At 37.9% G+C, this 27,124-nt stretch overlaps 1 protein-coding gene across 2 annotated transcripts in view; it reads right to left on the reverse strand.

The window, feature by feature from the left end:
• The window catches only part of LOC131052256 (uncharacterized), a 323,457-nt gene that overhangs the window by 163,067 nt on the left and 133,266 nt on the right, over positions 1-27,124 (reverse strand). For both annotated transcript variants that reach the window (XR_009107299.2, XM_057986876.2), the window contains exon 4: positions 7,117-7,199. Coding sequence is in view for 1 of the 2 variants with exons in the window: in XM_057986876.2 (XP_057842859.2) it covers positions 7,117-7,199 (83 nt within the window). In the remaining variant the exon portion in view is untranslated. The remainder of the gene's footprint in view (positions 1-7,116; positions 7,200-27,124) is intronic.

Raw genomic sequence — 27,124 nt, forward strand, 5'->3', positions numbered from 1 at the left:
AGCTATAGCAAATGGAATGCTATTCATAGCCTTTGTTTTCTTAGAATAATAAATTATATAGTCATCCCCTCCCCAGTGAACTTAAATAATACAAAAATTTATTTCGATTGTGCTAGTTTCGTTCTCCAACCAAATGACTCAGTACATAATTTTAAAAAAATACAGTAGACAAGTAAACTTAAGCAAGGAATAATGAAGCACAAATAATAAAACTTAAAACCAAAACGAGAATATAGAAGCCACATTTTTTTTAACGAGCATTTCACAATTTCATATGTTATTCCTTGTTTATCTTTTTATAACTATTCTTTTTGTCCAAGGGGTTGAGCTTAATTGGTTATAATGTTGGGTTCTCATTGTGGAGACACAAGTTCAATTCCCCATAGGGGCATCTAAGGTGGAATTCTAAGTTGTGACTCCTGGTCTTCCATAGGAGGTGGTTTATAATTAAAAGTGGATTTCTAAGTAGTGACTCTTGGTCTTCCATAGGTGACTTCTAATGTGTTTTCTCGTAAGGAACTTGTATTGGTCTTATATCGATGCTCATATGAGCAAGATATTTGTAATCGATATTAAATTAAAAAATACTATTCTTTTAAGTACTATGTATATTTGGGCCTCCATCCCCAAATCTAGGCCCTTGGTCCCCCCTATCCCCTAGACCTATCCTCGTTGTCCTCTCATCCCAAGACTCCCTGGAACATAGTAGCACCTTAATAAGTATTGACAAGTGTGTTGGCTCCTCTTCAAGTCATACAAATGAGACCCAATTCACCATTCTAGCATCATCGACTCTATTTCCGTCCTTTCTCTTAGATATTTGGACTATTTGCAAAATACTTTTAGTCATCCTAGTGGTATCATAGGTTCTTTCTCTTTTACAAGGACTTGGGTTTCCTCACTCTAGCTTGACCCTTCTATTTGTTCGTCATAATGCATTCTATATTTTGGAGCTTCTTTTTGGCTCCCTCAGTTGTTGTCTCTAGTTGTATTTTTGAGTCTCATTGACCTATTCTAGTCACTTGTGGACATTAATATAATTTATTTTTTTCATCATTTCTCCTTCCACCTTGAATAGTATGTGTTGCAACATGAAAAAAAATGCTTATTAGATAACCAAGCCTCTTTGCTTGGCTCATAAGTCTCAAATTTATATTAAAGTTCTTGCTAGTACTCGTGTATATTATTCCTCATGTTGGATCCCTTTAAAGTGACCTATGACAAGCTAACCAAGCTACTTCATGATTTTTTTGGCCAAAATCAAACTAAGTCAAGGTCATGTTTGTTTTGAACTTTTGTTGCCACCTGCAAGCCAAAGAAGAAATGGGCATCATTAATGTCCATAGACAAAGTCAAGAGACATTGCACCTTGCAACAAATGGATTACTTGAGCCATTGAAGGTTTAGAGGCTGGGAAAATTCTCCTTAGCGCTTCTTTGTTGACTCCCCTTAACAACAAAGTCTAGAAAGAAGTTCGTTTCAATGCTCTCCTCATCACCTTGGCCTCACTTAAAATTGAAGGCCAATTTGTTGCTCATAGCATTTAGAAGGCTTTTGAGTTGGACAAATTGATCCTCAAATAAGTTGGAAATAGATTTGAAACTATTTTTTCGTTTGATGGACATAGTATCTAGTGATCCCCATTATCAATAGCTCTAGTCTGCCTTTGGCTATGACTCTAGGCATTCTTAAGATTTTTAGAAAAGGGATTCATACTGTTCATGATCTTGTTACTTCTTAAGAAAAGACTCATTGGCTTGTCCCACAAAGGATATTAAAGCTATTTATGTTTTATCTATCTTCTCTCCTTTCTCTTCAAGAGCTTATGCCTAATGTGATATTGCATGTATTGTGACTTCAACCATCGATTATTTGGCAGGACTAGCACTGGAATTGTGATATATCTTTTAATGATTACTCTTTTGGATTGATGCACAAAATTCTTAGTTCATTCTCCACAACTCTCAAGACATTAAATGACTATTATGGATTAAATTCTTCACCCCAAACTTGGTTCTTTTAGTGTAAGATTCGAACAGGGAGGCTCAACCCTAAGATCACATATTCTCTTTAGTGTTTAGCTTATCGAGGGCTCCCCTTGGGTGATGGACTATTCCATATGGGGATCCTGTAATGTCCCATTCTTAGCAGTAATCAGTTCAGTTGGCCGTTAACCTATTCCGGAGACCCGTAGGCTAGTCAGGAGCAAAAATTAGGGTTTCCTACTTTCTAGGAGGATGTCTCGACAATTTTGGTTGTTGGAGTTTTACAGTTTTGATTCTGGATTTCTTCTGGGTTTTCAGAAAACTTCGCAATGATGGTACATGCGTAGCAAGCAGTGGAGTTTCGTAAACTTGCTATTTTTAATAAGTGGGGGCGACGTCAATTCATTTCTCTGGGTTTTCAAAGAGCTTCACGATGGTGTGACATGCAATTGGATCTGAAGATTTTTCTGGGCTTACTATTTTTAGTAAGTTGTGTTGGTTGCTCAGAATGTGGTTAAAATCACTTTGGAAACACTTACTATTTTTACTAGTATGCTATTTATAGTAAGTACTATTTTTGGCAGGTTTCTATGGTCCAGTTCTGAGGCTATTCTTGGCAGTGCAATTTTCGGTACCTTTGGCCTTCAGCTCTCTATGGCAGTGTTCAGTATATGGAAAAAAATATTTTTTAATACTTCTAATGTTTCCCCATGGCCTAGGTGTGTGACTTATGACTTAAGGGGTCGATTTGGTGCTAAAAGTATTATTTTTATGACTTAAGGTTGGACGTCCACTTTGGAGTTATTTCATTAAAAGATTATAATTTGCAATGTGTAAACAATTATTTAAGTAGGCGTCCCTTTTGGAGGAATATAAGATTTAAAATAAAGACAAATATTATATTGCTTTGGGCATCCAAGTTGGCATTTGATTTCATTTCATTTCATGTCAATTTGGAGGGAGTTTACTTTGAATTTGAGGAGATTTTTTCTATAAATATAAGGCTCTCCTCCTCAGTTGGACATCCATGAATATTTGCAACGAAGTGCACCAGACTTGTTCTTTGAAGTTGAGAGCTTCCTAGCTTGTGTCAGTTTCGTGCTTGAGAGATAGCACCTAGTTGTTGGAGAGCCTATTTCTCATCCAGAGGAATAGAATGAGCTTCATTGAGATGGATTTTTGCTATTATATTTTCAGTTTTCTAAGTGTTAGTGTGATTTTTTATGTTGCTAGTTTGTCTATGGCTGAAGCAGTTATTCGATCATATCTCCCTGCCTGATTGTCTGATCATTCTAGGTATTGGCTCGTTGGATTCCTCTCTGCTAGGTGTCCCTTTTTGTTATGTTTCATGAGTTATTGCGAAGAGTTGAATTTTTAAGGCAGATCGCCCCTCTCCAGGCAGGTCGTACCATGCTGTTAGTGACTTTGGGATGCGTGCATTAAAGTTTAAAGGCTGTTTGGATTAGTTTGCGGGTTGTGACTTCGGCATCCCTTCCTAGCTCTCATTTGCCTTTGATTTCGAGCTTTCTGGAGGTGTTTTGGAGTAGATACGGACTTCACTGTGCTGCTGGTCTGGTTTTTGGTGTTGCTGGTGTGTTATTTTCAGATTTGGTACAGTTATCTTTTGGCTTGCATTTTCTAGTATTCATATTTGCAGCTATTTGGGTATCTTCTTGTATCTCTTCAAGATCGGAGCTTGATGTACTGACAAGTATTTTGGAAAGTTGCCAATTGTACGACTGTATCCAGTAGTACTGAAGCAGTCCATTTTTATTGCTGCACTATACTTCTTGTGTTGCCCACTGCACATGTGGAAGAGGCTGGATTGCCGTTTATCTCTATTCTATTTTGTACTCCTGTCCTCCCACTGAATAAGTGATTGAGTGATAGTTGTTTATTTCCATTCCTCCTGCTAAATAAGTGGTTGAGTGATAGTTGTTTATTTCATAGTTCCAAGACTCGCCAAGACTTCTTCAAGTCCTAGTGAATCCCGAGCCGAGTGACCCTAGCCGAGTCTCAGGGATTTGGGACTCTCCAAGGACTCGCTTTAGGCAAGACTCACTCGAAACTAGTATTTTGCCTTGTCCTGTTGAGCTTTACCGAGTCCTGCTGAGTTTTGCCGATTTTTTTTGTCGTTCCGAGTCAAGTCGGCCTTGTCGAGTCCGCGACAAGTCCAAGTCTCGTTTCTATGGTTTATTTCCAATCCTCCTACTAATTAAGTGGTTGAATTGTCTTGTGTAATTTCAGTCTTCTGGGATTTGTAATTGGCTGGTTATATTGGCAAGTAGTTATTGATTTTTCCAGTATTTCTTTATCCCGTTGAAAAGTGGAAGTGGCTGGTCCAACCGCCAATATGTATTGCTCTTTGTCTTTAATTATGCTAACGCTAATGGGTGAAATTATTATGTTAAAAAATTTGAAAAAATTGTGCGGGGACATTTCAGATCCCTTAGCTAAGTTGTCCTATCTATAACAAACTTGAGATTTTCAAGCACTTATTTTGGATTTGTCTACAAGAACAAAGAGCTTTGAATTGGATTTGTAGTCTTTTCTTTCTCATTCACCCCAAAACTTTTCAACGTAGACATTCTCTAATTGGGATGTTACTCAATGGCCAACCTTTATTGCTTGCATTTGGAATTTTGTTAGAGCCACTAATATTTTTTAGCTCTTAAGACTAGAAATTTGCTATCTTTAACAATGAAGCTATTTCTAACCAATTACCTATTAATGAGAAATTTTATGTTCGCCTCTATGTTTTTTTAGATCTAGGCTCAAGCTAGAAAGTTGCTCTAGAATTCCAGTAACTCTAGGACTTTCCTGATCACTAACAGAGTGCTCCTTGCACCATGATCAGACTTCCACCCAATAAACCCCCTCAAGGTTCACCAACCCCAAGAACGCAATGGAGCAGCAGCTCCCATAGTCACAACCACTTCTTCTCTCAATGGAGGAATTGGATCTCATCTATGCATTGGAAGATCATGGTTGAGGCTTCTAGATGGGCACTTCCAATTCAAAGTGGTGTGGATTCAGAAGCGATTGTACCTCCACCAAGATACGAGTCCTTTTTCCTCAAGCTATACATGAAGCTTAGGACAGCTAGGTTGCATTTGATTTTCCCTTAGGGGATCCCTCTTTGTAAGGTAAACCTTGTCCCTAGGATGATCGGTCTCCTTCTTCCTATAGTGCAGTTGCATGTGTTTAGTGGCATTGTGATATTTCATGCCTTGGTAGCATTTTTTATAGTATTGTGCTAAATCAATGGACTCTCAAGCTGTGCATACCTACAAACTGCTTTTTATTGTAAACCTTCATTTATACTATTATATATTTTAACTGATATGATATGATGAGGAAATTCCAACAAAAAATGGTTTCCCATAAGCACATTAAGGAATAAAATAATAAATCGTGAAGGTGTTGTCTATAAAGTTGAGTTGAAGATTTGTAATTATATCCTTTTTATTTTATATGATTGAGTCACATGAAACCAAAATGGTATTAGACATAAAATAGTGTATAACTCTGGTAGCCTCCATGAAAAATTAAGCAGAAGATTATGTTTATTCAACTAAGGGAATTGTGAATACACTATCCAAGAAGTAAGTTCGGTTCTAAATGCATATCCTGTCAAATGAACAAGGAAAAAGGACATTTAAATGTTATGTTAGACCCAACATGAAGGAGACTACTCCAATCAAAAGTCAAGGATTTAAAAGGAATTCAACTATCACAATGAAAATGATACAAATTTCCCTAAATCAGACCTTGATAGAAGCAAAGGTGGCATGGGCATGAAGTCTACAATTCCCAAGATCAACAAAATGATCCAATATGTATAGAACAAGAAAACATCAATAGGTGATTATGATGATGCATAACACTTTGAAACAAATGCATCAAGGTATGAAGTCAAATCATGCCCAATAGGCTCCAGAATACTTTGGATCATAGTCCATTAATTAGGCTAAACCTTTCCATCAAGGATCGAAGTCAAGTGATATAGGATAAACCTATCCTTGAATCCACTACCTAAAATAAAGGGTTAGCCAATTAACCCCTAATGTTCTACCCATTTACATACAAAGGGGATTTGGGCTCACTATCTATTTATTATTGGCATTTAAAAAAGTTTGCAATATTACATGCTATACTTTTGACTCAGGATAATGAATTTATTGATCTCAAGGTCAACTATGGACTTCCGAACCTAGGGAGGCTGTTTATTTCACAATAAATAAACACAAACCTCATCCATGCATTGAAGTATTTTCAATTATCCTTGAATTCTAGAGGGCTTTCCCTCTCTTTTTAATGTGGCTGCAGTCATTTCTACTTGTTTAACAAGGAATGTGCTTCACAATCATGTCTTATAACATTGATAATATTTATTAAATTTCTCTTTTTAATTCAAAACACCTGTTATTTTTTTTTTTTAATTATGGACATGATACTGGCCATTCTGGATACACATAGAATACAATCAGCTTAAAAGGAAAGGGCAAAGAAGTTCAAGTCTTCCCTCAACAAAGAACATACTTTTTCTTTGTCATAAATATGATATGCTTGGACTTAAAAAAACTCCGCAGGACAAAATAAAGTTCAGGCTATGTGCTACCAAAAGGACTTCTAATAACTACCAAACTCCTCAGAAAACAAGCTATTGGACTCTAAAATATATATCATTTTCATGGACCTAGTAACTTCCATGGGATTTCAAACTAAGAATCATGTCCCTGTGAACAATCAGAAAAAAAATACAAAAAAATGAGAAATAGATGGCATATTCTCAAATTTATCAGCTCATATCATCCCAATTCTGATATGGAAATCACTCTGGATGGAAGAAAAATTCTATAAATAGATTTATATTGAATCTCACCTTCAGGAGAAGTCCTCTTCCAAAAATAAAACATGCTGGTATAATAAAATAATTCAGCAATGAATGAATATTGTAAATTATTCTTTGGACTAGACTGTAAGGACTGTAAGGAGGAATGGAGATGGGGGAAAGAAATTTCACTCTTCTGCTTCGATATTGAGAAAACGTCAGTACAGATTACAAGAAACAGAAAGGAATGAATTTGTAAATTAAAAACAACCTAACTACCATAGCTCTAAAGTTTACCCGTTCCCAGCAAAGTCAAAGCGGCACACACTGAGTCCTTTATTTGCTATTGCAGATGCCAAATTTACCAAAATGTTATCATCCTGAAAAAATAAATTGGAACAAACATTTTACAATAATTACACTTAAAAAAGATGAAAATTGGAACAAAAAAACAGCAATCTCATACAAAATTTAATCAGTATAGCTTACAATAATAGAATCGTAGACTCAAGAAGTAATATCATAATAGATTCCAGAAACAGTTTATGATAAAAAATATTAATGAGGATAAAATATACAATGTTACTATCACAAGGAAATAAAAACAAGCTAATATAATAAAACCAAGAAAACAAAATCAGCCAAGAAAGGTTTAAGACAATCAAATAAAGGCATTGCAACTTTAGATGCCATGAGTTGTCAGATGTTAGCTCACGCCTGTAGTCTTCTCATGTTTGTCAAATGATTAAAGCAGAGATCATTGCATATACGTCAAAATATGGATTGATCTAAACAAGAAACACAGTACTAGCAGCATCAGACGAAGAACAAGACTGAAAGCAAGAAACAACTTTTAAGTACACAAAGCTACTTCATAAGGTAGTAATGCAATGACACAAAAAAGTTAAAACAAAAAAAATCTTTACTACTTGGCTTTCCAAACTTGCACAATTACAACATAGAACTCTTAACTCTGAAACTTGAATGAAAATTTCAACAGCATAAGCTTAACCCAAAATCTCAATACATTTAATGTGCTCAAAGCACTTATTAAGCTTTCTAAGAAAAAGATTCTAGGGAAAAGTAATAACAAAATATTGCTTTAAAACTATTTTAAAAACAATTCTTATCCCTATCTTTCTAAACTAAGGAAATTTTAAAATATTGACTATTCATTTTAAGATAATCAAATACATAAGTAGGCTCTCATCTTTGCTCAAAAATAAATATGGGTAAAAATTGAATCATCTTCTATCTCTATACCTGAATTTGAATTATATGAAGGATCATGAGATTCTAGTGAAGGTGCACTATCTTCCTCTTTTGCCAATCAGATTCTATCTGAAAATTCATTAATATCAGTTATTGTGGACATCCCTGCCTTTGCAAAAAACTTATTTTGCTCATTTACAATATCTGGCACTATGATAACTATTGTCATTTTATGACACCCTTGGTCCATCAATGAGAACCGATCAAAGATACGTTCTATGGACCAGTGCTGCCTCAGTTGATAAAGAGAAGATGATGCAATCATGGTTTGAAGCGTTGCCTTGTCGGAAGTTCCTAGGCCCCCTTTTTTTCTTCCCCGGAACCCCGAGGTTCCGAAGTTCTTTGCCTTAGCCGCTTTCTTTCCTTCTCCGGAACCCCGAAGTTCCAAAGTTCCCTTCCTTCCCTTAGCTTTTCTACAATTTCTCCGAAACTCCGGAACCCTGAGGTTCCAAAGTTCTTTCCCTAGCTTAGCCCCTCCTCTCCTTAGCCTTTCTCTCTTTTCCCTCGGAACTCCGGAACCCCGAGGTTCCGAAGTTCCTTGTCCCTTTTCTCCTTCCCTCTTCGGAACTCCGGAACCCCAAGGTTCTGAAGTTCTTAGCCTTCCTTCCTTAGCCTTTTTTCTATCCTTGCCCGGAACTTCGGAACCCGGTTCCGAAGTTCCCCTTCTCTCTTTAGCCCTTTCCCTCTCTATCCCGGAACTCCAGAACCCCGGGATTCCGAAGTTCCTTTGAGCAGTTCCCCGGAACTCCGAAACCCCGAGGTTTCGAAGTTCCTTCCCCTTTTGCCTTCTCTCCCTAGTTCCTCCGGAACTCCAAAACCCCGAGGTTCCGAAGATCCTTTTTCTTCTCTTCCTCTCTCTATCCCAAAACTCCGGAACCCCAAGGTTCTGAAGTTCTTTCCTTAGCCTTTTGAAGTTCTCCAGAACCCCGAGGTTTCGAAGTTCCTTGCTCCTTCCCTTGTCTTCCTCACTTCGGGAGTCAGAGCTTCCGAAATCTCTGAACTTCCTTCCGACTGGGGACACTTCTCGATGACGTGATCGACACTCAAGGCTTTAAATGCTCCAACAATTAAGGTGACTTGTGCACTTTCTTTTGTGGAGCCACAAGGGTGCATTAAATGCTTTTGGCAGGATTTTCATCAAAGGAGGTATGGGGCCATGCTTGGTGACTTATGTCATGTCCGACTTTGGAAGGTTAGTCAATCCACCTTCTCAAGATTGCCCTTTGTGGGTATGGCTAGGATGCTTGCATGTACAAATCAAGTGCATGCACTTCCCTGCACTTCCAGACTGACATGCAGGGGTCATGATCACCCTTGTAACCATTTTTTCTATATAAAGGTCATTTAAGCCTCATTGTAAAGGGTTCTCTCCCTGCTGCCTTGAGCTTTCCTATGTTCTTTCTCTTCTTTTAAAGACTTGTAATTGTTTTTTGCATTTCTGCAACTGTAAGATTGGCTTTTGGCCTTATGATTAATTGAAAATTACCATTCTTGCCTCCTTTCGACCTATGTATGTTGTGTATGCTTTCTTACCTTCATCATAGGTGTATGTCTTGTGGCTTTTCTCTCCATATATGTTGTGTTAACTTGTTTTTTGAGTGTGACTTGTGGGAATCCTTCTCCCCTTTTGACACTTAGCAATTTCTAACCTCCATACATGCGTTTTGGTCACTTATGCAATTGACGTTGTGCATCTCTTGGGTTTTTCAGTTGGTTCCTTGTGCCATTTCGGTAGGGAGAGAAACAATCTCTTATTGGTGCATCACCTCCCTTTATTTCAAGCATTCTCTCTTCCCTTTACCTCTGCAAGTTGCTTAGGTAGGCTTAGGAATTAGTTCTAAAGTGTTGAGTTGGTTCAACACTTGCACCTAATTGAAGAAGGAAGTCGGCCTTCTAAGGAGATTCAGCCCCTTGCACAAGGTTCCACACTTCGGGGTTGTTTCCATGTTTCACAAGGTTGCTGAGTTGATAGCTTACGAAGGGTGCAAGCTTTTGTGATAACAATTTTTGGCACGCTCGGTGGGACTTAGTTCGACATACATGCTAAGGATTCAGTGCGAATTCTTAGTGTTTCAGCCTTTAGAGGCAATCACCTTTCAAGCACTTGGCGACTCTACTCAAAGTCTAGTTCTTGTTCATACAAAATTCATAACTTTGGGACTAGGGAACCCCCATGTTCCCAAGTCACCAACTCCGGAACCCCCAGGTTTTGAAGTTTGCAAGTCCGGAACCCCCAGGTTCCGAAGTGCCTAAGTCCTCAACTCTGGAACCCCCAGGTTCCGAAGTTCCTAAGTCCTCAACTCCGGAACCCCGAGGTTCCGAAGTCATCCAGTCCTAAGCCCAAGCCAACTGAAGGTTCGGAGTGTTCTTCAGTTCATCAAGCCTTTGGAGGCAACATCTTTCAAGCACCTGACAACTCTGCAATCATTTGGTGGATCTGTGGTATGTTATCAGTCTCTGGTTGAGAGGGTTTGTCTGCTCTTTTAAGAATTTTGTTAAAAAGCTCCATCTCTTTCAAATGCTTTAAAATGAGTTCATATCATGGGTGTAACTTCTATTCACCCCCATTCTATGAGAATGCCAGCCATTTTCCCCTTCCTTACCAACAAGACCGAACTAGGACTGCTCCTAGTTTCAACCCAAACAACTTCACTTCAGTAGTAGGTGGGTACTTTCCTAATACCTGCCACCCACCCACCCCTACTCAACCTTCTTGGCAGCCCAACCAGTCCCAAGATGACAAAAAAAGGCAAATTGCAAAAATCAAAAGTGTGTTGCTTGATTTCACCAAGCAGCTGGAGGAGTTGAAGAGACAACATGAGTGGGATTTACAGCAGGATCAGCTTGCTTATCAGGCTCAACTTCAACAACAACAGATGGGAGCCCAAAGACAACATGAGGAGTTCCTTGCAAGGCAGCTTGCCTCTGCTAGGAAGAAAGAAATTGAGCAACTAGCAACCATAGAGATGCGGCTCATACAGGAGGAGGTTTCTGCCCCTAGGGTTCCTAAGTTTGAAATCCCAAGCTTCACGCAGGGGAGACCTCCCAAGCCTTCAACTTCCCCCCCTAGTTTTAAAGTTCCAGGTTTCAAGGGAGCTCCAGCTGTGGTTATACAAGAGCCTTCTCCTCGGTGCCTTTTGCAAAACACCCCACCACCTAGGCCCTTTCTTGATGCTATCTCCCTTTTTAGGGGTGCACCTGTTGTATGGAGAATGGTTCCCATCTTCATCATGACGAAGGGGTTCAATCAGCCATTGGGGACTCTTCATATGCTCTAAAGGAAGAGGAATTGGCAATGCTACAGGAGGATATTGAGAACAATCAGTTGCAGCAGCAGGTCATTGAACATGAGGAGTGTGAAGGTAAAGAGGACACTGTCCTCTCATTTGACAATCTTCCTTTCTTTATAGATCATGAGGAGAAGGATATGTCTACACCTCCCTCGGTGGTAGCTCTGGAGCAACATGCTAGTCTTGAGGAGGGCACGAGGGGTAATGTTTTTACTACAAATTGAATGGTGAATGGATTGTGCCATGAACCTAAGGTTGTTGCATTATGTTGCCAAAAGGAGGAAACAAAAACAAAGAGACAATCTGAAGATTTTAGATCTTCTTGTGAGGTGTCTCATAAACCTGAGATTTGTGCTAATGAGTTGGATATCAGCACGTGATTGTGACGTAGGTTGGTTCATAACCCGAAAGGCTTCAAGAATCTAAGTTCGTGTTTTACGTCAATAAGCCGAAATTGTAAAAAGGTCGAAAAAGTGAAAAGGAAGGCTAAGTTTGCAAAATCGGCTTATAAGCCGAAAAAGTAGAAAAGATATAAAGGATGCAATTTGCGCAATATCAGCTCAAAGGCTGAAAATGAAATCAAATCGTGCAATTAGCTTCATTTGACCAAAAAAGTTAGAAACCTTCAAATCGAGCCATTCTACCCATGTAGGCCAAAAATGAGAAAACTTCCCAATCGTGCGAAGTCATCTAAAATGCCGAAAATCTCAAATTCGCGCAAGATGAAGTATCAACCCGAAATCGCCAAAGACGTCCTAAATTGTGCAAAGGAAAGTGTCTCTTTAGCCGATATAAGAAAAAGAGACCCCATTCTCACAAAATCAACTAAGGGGCCGAAATTTCTTTTAAGTTAAAGCTTACAAATCGGCCTCCAAGGCCGAAATGGGAGACAAAGTTCAATATCTCCCAAGTCGCACGAAACATCTTTTTGAGCCGAAGACATCTAAAATTTGCAAAGCGGCTTATTATGCCGAAAAGGGGAGGAAAAGAGCAAGTTTGCCAAGATGGGTTAAATGCCAAAGATAGTCAATAGGTCGTGACCTCACAAAGTCTCCATTTTAGCCGAAATACGAAAATGCCAAAGCTCTTGAATTGGCTCAAGAGGCCGAAACAACCCCCTGACTCGCCAAATCTCTATAAGGATCGAAGTCATTCAATAGCCTCAGAGTCAGGCGAAATGACTCCTTAAATGGCCAAAAGAGCCAAAGCTCGCAAAACCAATTTAAAGCCCGAAAATTGTAAAGGGTAAATTCACACAAAGTCTTCTTATTTGCCGAAAAAGAGAAAGAAGACATTAAGTCTAGATCGCAGGAGTTCAATTCGCACAAATCATCTTCGAGGCCAAATTTTGTCTAAAGGGCGTTTGAGCATAAAAAAGAACATCTCACAAAAGGTGTCTAATGCCCGAAATTCATTATGAGATAGGCTCGATGTCAGTGAAAATTTAATATTTGTTAAATTAATTTATTTAATTTTTCAAAATGATTAATCCGGAATGGAAATTGATTGTTTGTAGATCAACGATGTCAAGGAGCCTTGATCGCGACCAACGCCGGAGGAGGAAATGCAAGACCACACCATAGAGCGCAAGACAAAGCACAGAGAAGGCGCGCCATCACGGACCACAAAGTTGAGGTCCATCAACGAGATTGAAGACAAAGAATACACAGAATGCTCAAAATATGCATTCTCAGAAGGATACCCCGCTGGATTTAATTCCAGAAGTTCAGTTTTTGAAGAACTGAAATTGTTTAATGTAAAGTTGCCTGTGGGTCCCGCTCAAGATATTTTGAAACAAAGGGAACATAGGCCAGTTGGGGACAGTTATGTCTAGCCACCTGATAGACCAGATTAAAGCCAAATATTGGTAGGCAGTTGAGAAGGTGGTTGAAGGGATAACTGAGAATTGAATCGGCATGAGTTAAAGATGCCAAGTTTCTGGAAGGAAGATCAGGGCCCTTGGATGCAGTCAATCCTTACCCTCGATTCAAATTGTAAAATCTATAAAAGGCAGAGGCCTTTCTTTTGTAAAGGGTTAGATTATTGTTAGATTTTTAGGCAATTAGACTGTTAGATTTTAGTTAGAATAGGTTAGATTGTAGAAGGTTAAATTTTAGTAGTAGCATAGAAATGTTGTAGAAATTGTTGTAATAGGCAGCTAGAATCAATATAATGGACATTGATTTGGTGTTTATCAATAATAGAGGTTAGTACTACTAACCAATAATACAAACATGATTACATTGAAGTACTACTAACTTACAACAATAAACTATAGCTGATTTCAAGCCAAAAACATAAAATATCAAGTCTGATATAAAATACCAACATCACCAGAACTGGACCAGCAACATTGAAATGCACACAACTCCTTCGAAACAGCTCCAAAATGCACACGAACACAGGCAAACCACAAATAAGACCAAGCCGATCAAACAAGGAACTCGAACCAACACCAAGATCACCACACAAGGACGGCACGCAAACTCAGGCAGCTCTAGAAATGTACGACCATCTAGGAAGTACAATTTGCAATTAAAAATTCAACCCAGCATCAAATCCCATGCCCTTCCAAATGAATGGTCGCCTCTCCAAGACGCTTCCAACAAGCCTCTACCTAGAAGAATCAGACGCTTAGACAGAGAGCTATGAACAAAAATCCGCTTCAGCCACTCCAAACTAGCAACACAGGAAACACACCAAACTCAAAAAACTAGAAATCCACACAAAAACTCACTTGCAAACACACTAATTAGCTAGGTACTACATTGCAAGTACGAAACTGTGCAAGCTAGGAAGCCTCAACTCCGAAGCTCAAATTCACTCACCATTTCAGCAACATAACAATGTCATTTCTTTAGATAATCAAATGAGAGGCCAAGCACCTGTATTCATAGATTTTTCCCTCTGAAATTCAAATGCAAATGGCACCCAGTTCATTTGAAACTCACTTTAGTTCATTTTCATGTCCCCTCAAGACATGGCGCCCCTTTACACAGTCTTCCTAGGCAAAAGTTCGAGCTTTTCCTAGGTGAATAATTTGCAACTTACAATATTAAGAAAGGAAAAGTGACATGTCTAACACTCCATCTTTACACCTATCCAAACACATGCCACTACCACTCTTTTTAATCTCTTTCATGCAATAAAACAGTCATCCTAATGGACATCACTGTCATGTTTGGCATTTGTCTCTTACTGTGACTGTCCCTTTGATCTTATAAAGATTTATTGGCTTCATAAGCTCTGAAGTTAAAAGGACTAAACTATGACAGTCTTTGTATGATTGTCATAAACTTTTATCTTTGCTCACTGTCCCATTGATTTTGCTATGAGTTCTGCACTTTCTTATAAAGAAAACATAATCATGAGTCTCTCTGCATTGTCTACAAAACAGTGGGCATACTCACTGTCATCCTTCTTTTTCCAACTTTATCCTCTGCCATTACCAAAGGACTGTCTTATCCTTGCCTGTCCCTGATATTCTTGACTTTACCACTGTTATTTATGCCATGGAAGCTTGGGATTTGACTGCATCCTATGCTTTCAAATTCATAATCACATATAAAACTGTCTATTATATCATGATTGTGACACTCATCTTTCTCTATTTTTGGCACTCATCTTGCTTCAAGCACCATGATTGTGTTCTTACAGAACTCGATTCCTCATGAACTCTTCTCACTATGAGCTTGCAACTGTCACCTCTATTCATTCTTTTTCGAAACCTCTTTCTCATTTAAACAGGGTTTCTAACATCTCTGCCTACCCTTTGTCATGCAAAGAAAAGTGGCTTCAATCAACAAGGAAATGATTGAAAAGCACACGATTATACTGAGAGGGGGGGGAGTGAATCAGTATAATAATGTTTTTCAATTTAATACTTTGTAATCAATTAAAATAAGCATGCATATGAACACACTAACACAAGATTTAAGTGGAAACCCAATGTGGGAGAAAACCACTGAAAATGTTTGCTATATATATATTTCTTTTATAATGTTTGTGAGCACCAACCCACTGGAAGGACCAACTCCCCAATCTGATTTTGTGAGCACCAACCCACCGGAAGCACCAACTCCCCAATCTGATTCTGTGAGCACCAACCCACTGGAAGCACCAACAACCTAACTTGACTTTGTAGTTTGTAGGCTCCAACCTACAGGAAGCTCCAACTCCCTAAACTGATTTAGTGAGGGTTAACTCACAAGGCTGAAGCTTCAACTCCTTTAAATCTCTCTGCAGTCTGAGAAACTTTCGGACCTTTTTTTTTTTTAACTGCTTTGGACTTACTCATTCAACACAGTATTTAGTCACCTACATACTTCAGAAATTTATATAGGATTTACAATATCTGTCTGATACACAAGTTTTGCACATTCTTTTTATCCATATACATATCACAATTCCCTTTTTAATTTTCTGGGATCTCTCTATTCTCAGAGATATAGACTCAGAAATATATTATATTCAGAAATTATTTCCATATAACTTCTTCAACATAATTTTCACTCCTTTTATATATAGGTATACATAAATAACTTCACAACGTATGTATGCAGCAGTAGATTCCTTTTTGTTTATAATTAGTCTCTCATCATCGATACTTCACACTATTTCTTTCACTCCTTTATATTATCCAAATGGCTTTTTATTAAAAGATTGTGTCTTTTAATAACAATTGTATTACTTGTGTCCTTTTGGTAAACTAAACTTACATTCTTTAGATGCATCGCGTCTCTTAAGAATAAGTGCCTTACTTCATTAAGTCACATCCTCAACTTTGTGCCTTATAAAAAATATCCACTAAATGTATCTTTGACTAACCATTAACTTTGCTTGCCACGTTAATATTAGTTAATGAAATCGATATTATCGATGCCATATTTCATAACTATTATTAACCATCTCCACCGAAATAAATAAAGACTACTTAATTTAATCTTTATTATATTTTTCATTTTCACGTCTTCAAACAATGAATCGCTGCACTCTTAAGTCATATTCATTACTATTTTTCTATATCGCATATGATGATGATCATTTCATATTCAAAACTTTAATCGCTTCTTCATAATTTTAATTCTTTATGAACTTGCATGAAGTTGTCTTTTTAGCGTTCATGTCTATTAGCAATCACTCCATATCATTTTAATATTTGTTCCTTCGCACCATTCATCGCATCCTCCATTAAGCTTTATTTGATGTTCAATGCAATGAATGTAATTGTCTCTAATCACACAGTTGTTGTGCCTTCTGCTATGGCCATGATTGTGCCTCGAACCCATGATCTACTCATCTCCTATCCACGTCCTCCTCCATACTCCACGCTAATAATTATGAAAGAAGTCAACCAGTGAGTGGCAAATAGAATAGCAAGTGTATTTGCCTTAATAATCTCTGTTGTCTTTTATCTAATAAATATGATGAGGTTGCCATAATATTAATTGTCCTTTGTTTTCAACAAATCATTGGTAGAGTTCGTCTTTAGTATGCTGTATATATGTGCTAAGTCTTTAGTCTTTAATGACATCAATGACAATATTTCCATCAATCTCCCCCTTTGTCATTGATGGCAACCTTTCAATTCAGATTGCTCCCCCTCAAGCCACTGACTGCTCCCCCTGTCTCCAATTTCTCCACCTTTGACATCAATGGCAAGAGATTTTTCTGTTGTTTGTAACCTGCCCTTCTTTAATGTATGTTTCATACAAAGCACTTACTGAAAGGATGAGAGTGATATTACTCCCAATTTCTCCCTTAGGCACTCAAAAGTCTCTTTTGGAAGAGGCTTTGTGAAGATATCTGCTAACTGCTCTTTTGTTGGAACATATTCCAACTTTACTTGCTGCTCAAGAACCTGTTCTCTTAAGAAATGAATCTTGATAGGAATGTGTTTTGTCCTGGAGTGCATCACTGGATTCTTCGACATACTGATTGCACTTGTATTATCACAATAGATAGAGATAGGATGATCATACTCAATCCTAACATCCTGCAAGGTTTGTTTCATCCACAATACTTGCGTACAACATGTTGTTGCTGCAATGTACTCTGCCTCTGCAGTAGATAGAGATGTTGAAGCCTGTTTTTGCTCAACCAGGATACAAGGTTGTTGCCAAGGAAAAAGGCTCCTCCACTAGTGCTTTTGCTATCATCCTTGTCACCTGCCCAATCGGCATCTGTGTATGCTTTGAGAGTGAAATCATCACATTTTGGATACCACAATCCAAAATCCATTGTACCCTTTAAATACTTGAAGATTCTTTTTACTACCTGTACATGTGTTTCCCTTGGTGCTGCTTGATACCATGCTGCTACACCAACAACTTGCATTATATCTGGCCTGGTAGCTGTTACATATAAGAGACTTCCAATCATGGATCTATATTGCGTCTGATTTGCATCAGGGGATTCATCATTTTTACTAAGTTTGCAACCAGTAACCATAGGAGTACTGACAGGATGACAATCCTCCATTCTAAATTTCTTCAACATCTCCCTAACATACTTAGTTTGTGAGAGAAATATCCCTTGATCTGTTTGTGAAATCTGCAATCCCAAGAAGAAAGAAAGTTCTCCAAGCATAGACATCTCGAATTCTTTTTGCATGTTAGAAGCAAATTCTTCACACATTTGATTCTTACTACCACCAAAAATGATATCATCTACATAAACAACTACAATCAGCAAATGATTACCTTCACATCTGAAATACAAATTACTGTCTGCTGCTCCTCTTTTAAACCCTTGTGTTTGAAGGTAGTTGTCTAATCTAGAGTACCATGCTCTGGGGGCTTGTTTGAGGCCATAGACTGCCTTTTTTAATCTGCATACATAATCTTCCTCTTTTGACAAGATAAATCCTTCGGGCTGTTCAATATACACTTCCTCTTCTAAATCACCATTTAGAAAGGCTGATTTCACGTCCATTTGAAATACTTTGAAACCCTTATGACTTGCAAGAGCTAGAAACATTCTGATGGCTTCCAACCTGGCAACTGGGGCAAAGGTTTCTTCAAAATCGACTCCTTCCACTTGTGCATAACCTTTACACACAAGCCTTGCCTTATTTCTTGTAATTTCACCATCCTCATTCATTTTGTTGCGAAAAACCCACTTGGTTCCAATGACATTTTTGTTTGAGGGTCTTGGAACAAGCTCCCATGTGTGATTTCTTTCAATTTGGTCCAACTCCTCATTCATAGCATTTACCCAATACTTGTCTTCACTAGCTTCATCAAAATTTTTTGGTTCTATCTTAGAAAGTAGATAGAAATGAGCATGTTCTGTGCTGGTAGCTAGTCTTCTCCTTGTCTGTATATTTGTATCCAACTCTCCAATAACCAAGCCTTCTGGATGATTTTTCTGAACAAACTTTGATGGAGTTTTTGATGGTGTTTTTAAAGGTGTCTTTGATGGTGTTTTTGATGGAGTTTCAAAACTTTCTTGTTCCTCATTCTCACTTTCTTCTTTTAATTCTTCTTCCTCACTTTTTTCCTTAGGATGATCTTCTATAGCTTTCTCAAATTGTCTTCCTTCATCTATCTTCACATTAGCACTTTCAACTATCTTGTGAAGTCTTTAATTGTAGCATTTATAAGCTTTGCTTCTAGTGGAATATCCAAGAAATATTCCCTCATCTGACCGGGCATCAAACTTTCCCAAGTCCTCTTCATCTCTTCTAATGTAGCAAGTGCTGCCAAAAATCCTGAAATAATCAACAGTTGCAGCCCTTCCTTTCCATAGTTCGTATGGCGTCTTGTCATTGTTTACCCTTATTTGCGCTCTATTCAATATGTACACTGCTGTGTGAACTGCTTCTTTCCAAAAGGTGTCAGCAATCTTTGATTCATTTAACATAGCTCTTGCCATTTCCTGAACTGTCTTGTTCTTTCTTTCAACAACTCCATTCTGTTGTGGAGTTCTTGATGCTGAAAGTTGTCTTCTTATTCCATGTTTTGTGCAGAAATCTTCAAACTCATTTGAAGTGAATTCTCCTCCTCGGTCTGATCTAAGACACTTAATTTTGGCATCCATCTCATTTTCAACTAACTCTTTGAAAGCTTTAAACTTTGCAAGAGCCTCAGATTTTTCTTTTAGGAAGGCAATCCAAGTCATCCTGGAATAATCATCTATAAGTAGCATAAAATACCTTTCACCTTGCAAACTTTTTGTTCTGGTTGGTCCACACAAGTCTGTATGTATAAGCTCTAGAGGTTTTGAAGAAGAGTATTCTTTGGACTTAAAGCTTACTCGAGTTTGTTTTCCAAATTGACATTGCTTGCAAATGATATTTGATGGTTTTGTAATTCTAGGCATATCCCTCACTGCTTCCTTTTTGCTGATTTTGACAAGATTGTCAAAGTTAAGGTGGCCTAGTCTTTTGTGCCTTATAAAAAATATCCACTAAACGTATCTTTGACTAACCATTAACTTTGCTTGCCACGTTAATATTAGTTAATGAAATCGATATTATCGATGCCATATTTCATAAATATTATTAACCATCTCCACCGAAATAAATAAAGACTACTTAATTTAATCTTTATTATATTTTTCATTTTCACGTCTTCAAACAATGAATCGCTGCACTCTTAAGTCATATTCATTGCTATTTTTCTATATCCCATATGATGATGATCATTTCATATTCAAAACTTTAATCGCTTCTTCATAATTTTAATTCTTTATGAACTTGCATGAAGTCGTCTTTTTAGCGTTCATGTTTATTAGCAATCGCTCCATATCATTTTAATATTTGTTCCTTCGCACCATTCATCGCATCCTCCATTAAGCTTTATTTGATGTTCAATGCAATGAATGTAATTGTCTCTAATCACACAGTTGCTATGTCTTCTGCTATGGCCATGATTGTGCCTCGAACCCATGATCTACTCATCTCCTATCCACGTCCTCCTCCATACTCCACGCTAATAATTATGAAAGAAGTCAACTAGTGAGTGGCAAATAGAATGGCAAGTGTATTTGCCTTAATAATCTCTGTTGTCTTTTATCTAATAAATATGATGAGGTTGCCATAATATTAATTGTCCTTTGTCTTCAACAAATCATTGATAGAGTTCGTCTTTAGTATGCTGTATATATGTGTTGAGTCTTTAGTCTTTAATGACATCAATGACAATATTTCCATCAATGATGTCATCATCACTGACTCTATGTAATGGCCCTACTAGTTAAAGATCATTGTCCTGCAAAACAAATTGTTAGAACACAACAAAAATATATACATAACTAATCTAATTTGCAATTAAAGTTCTATTACTTAATTAACACTAATTTCAATTCTTAAAAAGGATATGAGTGCAGCACTGGAACATGTCCTTAGGCGGCTGTGGAGCTCGCCTTCTTGGAACCCATCTTGGTTCCAAGCCATATCAAGAAATCGAAGGTTAATTCGATTCCTGTCTTGGATGTAATTTCTTACACCCAAGCCATCCAGGAGATCGAGGGTTAATCGATTCCTGTCTTGGATGTAATTTCTTACACCCAAGCCATACCAAGGAAGACCATCATATATGATCAATTCCTTGCCTTGGATGATGCATCTCATCATCCAAGTCTACCAGAGAGGACCAGCCAGATCCGTCTCTTCTTGGATGAACTTTGTCAACCAAGCCATACATATATGCATATAGATATTCAGTATATACTGCCTACCAGGGATTATCATAATCCCTGCATTAGGCTAAGGGAATTTTCTCCCAATAGCCTCCATCATATAGCCCATTATTCATATTACATTCTACAATTTGTTATCATTTCCCATTCCATAATCTACATTTACCTATTCCTAACTTAACATATATTTAGGAAAAATATTCATTAACATGTTTTCAGGGATATTCATTAACATATTTTTACACATATTCGTCAACATATATTTACACATATTCATTAACAAATATTACACATATTCATTAACATATATTATAATCCATTCATTAACATATATGAAAAACTATTCACTAACATATATTAAAATATTCATTACTTATATACATATATACATTCAGTGAAACCACTTACCTGTTCGCAACCCGCAGTAGTAGTTTCCAAACTGTAGTTTTGCCTTTTGCTGTTCGCAGTTTGCCTTGCCGTTTCCAGACTCCTCCCACTCCCTTGTGCTGATGTTCTTCTTTAATACCCCGTGGAGGGGAAAGGTTGCATCCCTCCATGGGTCCCTTCTGCGCGAAGGGATGCAACGGTGGTCGCAGCCTAGGCTGCGACTACCGTCGCACCACTTGTGCGGGGGGGGGTAGTGCGTGGTCCATAGGTTTTAGTTTATTAAATATTTTAATTTAATAAAACTTTTCCTATTATTACATACATTTGATATTTTAATCATCTAAATTAATAATACTTTTCTTATTATTAAATACATTAAATACATTACCAGTTTAGTCATTTATTTAATAATACTTTTCCTTTATTATTTTATATATTAAATGCATTAATATTTTAATCATTTAACCTTATTTAATTAATCAATATTTAATGATTTATTTCCTCTTAGTATATTAATATTATTAAATAAATTTACATCAGTGATGCCGTAGGCGTTATCACACTCTAAGGCACTTATGATCATCTTCCAAACCATATTCACAAGGATTGTCATACTGAGCCGGGACTGTTCTCTTTATCTTAGACTGTCCATTGACTATCATTGCTTGTCTTTCACATGCTTTTTCTCTTCTTGACTATAATGTTATCACAATATCTTCTCATCTCAAGGCAGTTTTATCTTCATCATTTGTTTTTAGTCTGTCATGGGATCTCTTGACACTTCAAGAACCTCAGATTCGTCTGTCATCTCTATGTGACATTGTGGCATGTGATCATCACGATACACCCTTGAAACTACTGCCACTATTACCTTCTTGTATGTCCTCAAGATTTCTAGTTCTTTACAAAACTCTCTCTAGCCATTTTCAATAGTCAACCAAGATATGTTTTGATTAGGACTTCTATGCACACTGTAGTCATACCTCCTATGTTGACTTTCTCATTGGCCCTTATACATGGTGTGCATTTGTAATAGGCTGCCCTATTTCGCCAATTTTCCCTTGTCAAACTAGCTAATGGTATTTCGACAAACAGTTGGCACGTTTCAATCATGGAATGTTTTTTTGTTCTGCTGTTTTATCTGTGGTTATGTTGTAACTTGGTGCGTTTGTTTAAGAGATTTGCAATCATTCACATCCCAATATACATGTATTAATGAAAACAACCAATTCTACATATAAGTTTATTAACAGTGATTTCCAACCATCAAGGACATTTTGATTGAGCTCAAACACCAAGTATTTTGTTACAAATAATTTATTGCAGATTACAATCAATCAGTTTCAACAAAAAATTACACCATATCCAAAAACAAGGTAATTACAAAGAACCTGTATCCCAGCCGCTGGAGGACATTCCTAGGTGGCTGTTCAACTCCAAGATGATGCCAATGTGGTCCACGGCTCTATTCTAATCCACGTCCAAGTTAAATGCAGGTCTCATCCTTAATACCTGGGCGGCACACTTAGCAGTCTTTCAGCACCTTAATGACAGAATACAACCCACCCTATGTAGCCAAAGCTTCACACTACCATGATAGTAAAATACGCACAGAGCATTGGTAGCCAGCTGATCTTAAGCTATTGGAAACTGATTAATGGTATTTGAGCTGCTACCAAACCAATCAACCTCCTTTCAGACCCCTTCAAACTTCTTACAATCTCAATCGCTGGATTTTGAGTCTGCCACACCACAATCTTGGGTATCAAGGTAATTCGAAATTCACTGTGAATTCCCATCCAAAAATAAGTATTTACGCCCAGTCAAGTAAGGTTCTTCCACGCCCCGCAGTGGTAAATATAAATACGCCCAAGCAAATAAAATGATATGCACCACAATGGTGATGTTCCACGACCAGCACACTAATAAGAACAAGCTGTGATTAATGCTTTCAGAACTCTAACTTCTGCGACTTCCCTGTCTGAAAATAATGGTTTACACTAAAGGTTACAAATTCCCTACGGCTGAGAGAAATTGTCCTTACCATTCATTCTAATACTGCGATTCTTCCAAGAATGTATTCCAACCTGCATATTTCTAATCCATGATTCCAGTCTCTACAATTTAAATTAAAGATTTCCCAGATTCGATCTTTCACAAACGTGAGAAATGTTGCCAATGAGGGTGTACGTCCCCAATAGCCAAGAAGATTTTCCAGATTTCTGCGGAAATCCAAACTTCAAGAATACACAAATTCCAAGATACCTCCATTTGCATTAAATGCTTGTATTTATAACTTCATTTGGGCACAATTACCAATGCACCGCAAATGTGGGATAAATAGCTTCCTTCTAAAATATCACTTCCCTCTTAAGTGAATAAAATGTACCTTTTACAAATAAAGTGACTTTATAGATCAATATACTTTAATTTAATAGTCACTTTATTAATTTAAACTCCCTTTTTCCTCTGAAAAATGATCCCTTTCAATAATATAATAATATTTTGACACTTAAGGTCACTGTTTTATGTGCCCAAAATTTAAAATTTTTCGCCCCGGTTCCAACGAGCTATAACACTAAGGTTAAAATTAAATATTTTAATTAAATTTAAGCAACCTTAGTAGAATAATTAAAATAACTCATTCACCAAATTTGCGAAAACTTGTCAGAACACATCGAAATCAAGTTCCAACCGCACCGGAGTGATCTTGATGACGAATAATAGCAAACGAGGCCAATCGGGCAACTTACTAAATTAGATGGCTTCTCCAAGATTCTTGGAGACCAATCCAGAGGCCAGAAATCACTTCAGAAAGTGGCTTACAACTCCACTAAACCAACTGAGCTCGTTGGAAACATCAAATTACTCATCTGAACAAGCTGACGTGAACCCAGAGTGTCAGCTACTAAAGCTTGCTAGATAACCTGAAAAATTGGGGACATTACAATCCGCCCTCCCCAAAGATTGCTTGTCCTTGGGCAATGCCAATACAACCCCACAATCTTCTAACTGATCCAACTGAAACTAAGAATAATCCCGAGGTCCCAAATCAGTCTAAGAAATCTATAGCACCATTGACAAGAAGCATTGTCTTGCAAGGTGCCCCAATCAAAGACCTCCTAAAAACCTCCAACCAAAAAAACAAAAAATACCGTGTAAACTCATTCATCTCCTCAAAAAACTGCTCTCCCAAAGAATCAAACTGTAAAACCATAAGAATAGACTCCAGAATGTCCACTTAGGCTCTCACACTCCAATCAACTACAAAGTTGTTAATCAAAGTTATCTCAGATTGCCAAATCGAATTCGGAATGGAACCACTATGCTGGCATTGTGTTCCTCTGATCAAAACTAGCAAACCTACATCCTCAAACTGCACTATCATCTCCTGGTTTCCCATCAACAAATTATCATCAAAACCAATATTGAAAAATCCTAAGTGAACCGAGATCTATCCCATGCAATATATCCTGCCAAGGTGCCTCAGGGAGATCCATATCTAAAACCCCATTGCCTAACTCAATCCTGGGCAATAGGAAATGAAATTTGCTCCACCTCAAGGGATGATCCTTAGCATCTCTCAACAGAATGTCCCAGAAGTGATGCCAATCAGTACTTGACCAGAAGCCGATAATCATAGAGTCAACCTCAGAATCATACATTATGACAATGACATTCCGATCATAGACCGTGATTCCCTCACCGTCACCTAATCTCCAAGTGTCCTGGAAAGTAACTCGAGAGCACCAACCAATCACCATCTAGGGGCATGTATACTGACATCATGTGACGACTGTAGTGTCTAATGCTCCCACAAGTAAAGATGGAAGGTAATTGAGCTATACCCAAGAAATCATCCACAACTATCTGCACAGATGACTGGAAGTGCTCAAAAAAGTAAGTGAACAAGACCGAAACTACAAACTGCAACATCAAATCAACCAAAAGCCAAGTCCTAACCAAAATTTTCCTCCAATCCACCTGCAACAACTGTAACAGTCTCCTATATATACTAAAATAGGGGGTAACAACAGCATTACTACAGCATTCTGAGTCACCGCCACAAGGAAATAATCCACCACGCTGACGTTGCATTACTCTGTCACCCTCTATAGTCCAATCAAACCAAATCTCAAACACCGGATTTTGTAAGCAACTAGCTGGTGAGAACAAGGTGTGAGACTTGCCAAACTTGGTCTCATCACCTGTCATCAAAAACATGTCATACCAGGATGGCCCCCAAAGCTCCATACTCAAATCACCTTTTCCTACCATCAATGACATAGTCAAATCCTGTATATGTGAGCTAAAGGTAAATTGGTAAAAACACACCTCAATATGCAGTCGAGATGAAACACTCCTGTCTGCCCCAATGAAATGTCAAAGTGACCATTTGTAATTCCCTCTGTGCTGACAACAACAGAAGACGACTCACGTTCCAATGCAAAAAGATCTACTCCAACAATATCAACATGAGAACCATCCAAACCTCCAAAGATGCCCGAGTTTGTGACCAAGTCCATAGTGTCTGAGTCATCAACTGACCATTCCACCCATAGTGGCCTCCTGGAGACATAGACGACACCCAACCTAGGTGCATAAAAACACATTCCAAATCCTATCAAACTGCTGTTATAGATCAGAACAGTACCATGTAACCAATAAACCAAATCCAAAATGAAGCAAAAAGTATCATTACTACCCAAGGAGGGTAAGAACTCATCATTTCCCAATCCTCTCACTCCAAAGTGACAATCCCAATCACTCCTTTCCATATCCATAGCCGCTGCCCTTAAAGTGCAACCTGATATAATTCTGATCAGCAACATAGGACAGCTATCAATCAATGCAATAGGAGGTAAAACCCATAAGGAAGGTGCTGGAAAATTGTAACCGACATGCTCCTCTCCAAACTGTAAACTGAAATCATCTGGAAAGGTGTTGAAGTCCAGTTGTGTCTTTTCTTTCTTACAGATTTCCTCAATTCCCTTAATAATTTGTTTGATCTCGAAGGTTCTCACATCATGCTCATGGATTACTGATGAACTAGCAATAGTTTTCTCCGCTTTGTGAGAGGAAGAGTGGGTCATGCTCAACTGTAAACAGAGTTCATCAATTTCCTCCTTTCTCCTCAAAGCATTAGAATAGACCTCAACTAGGTTGAGAAGGTGATCACGATCTGAAAGAAGGTGCAAATAATTCATTTTCATTGTTCCCATACCTTCTTTGATCTTCTACAAACTATCAAAAGAAGACTCAGCTTCAATTCCCTTTTGTCTTCTCTCTAACTGAACCATCCAAAGGTAGTTTTCAACTAATTTGTGCATCTCATCATAATGGGATAAGGCTGCCACAATCCCATCCTCATTCACCTTCAGCTGACTCCACAAACTGTGCGGACTATGAGAAGCATCTGACTATGACTGAAACTCTTCTTTTACAAAGTCCTGTATACACACATTATGCTCTGGAATTAGATCAACACTAATTCCACCTGAAGAAATTTCCTCAATACCCAGATCACCTGAAGATGGTATGCTCTCATCATGCAGTTCTACTAGAGCAGTAGTGTGATCACAAGTAGGCTTGTCAAGGAAGTTTCTTCCTTCCACTGTTTTATCAATGAAAATTTGTACATCACCAATGAAGAATTATGTATACCCCTCACCTGTAGTGATTGACTCAATCTCCCTAATATCCTCCTTAACTAA

Source organism: Cryptomeria japonica, chromosome 1 (genome assembly GCF_030272615.1).
Source record: "Cryptomeria japonica chromosome 1, Sugi_1.0, whole genome shotgun sequence".
Taxonomy (NCBI): Eukaryota; Viridiplantae; Streptophyta; class Pinopsida; order Cupressales; family Cupressaceae; genus Cryptomeria; species Cryptomeria japonica.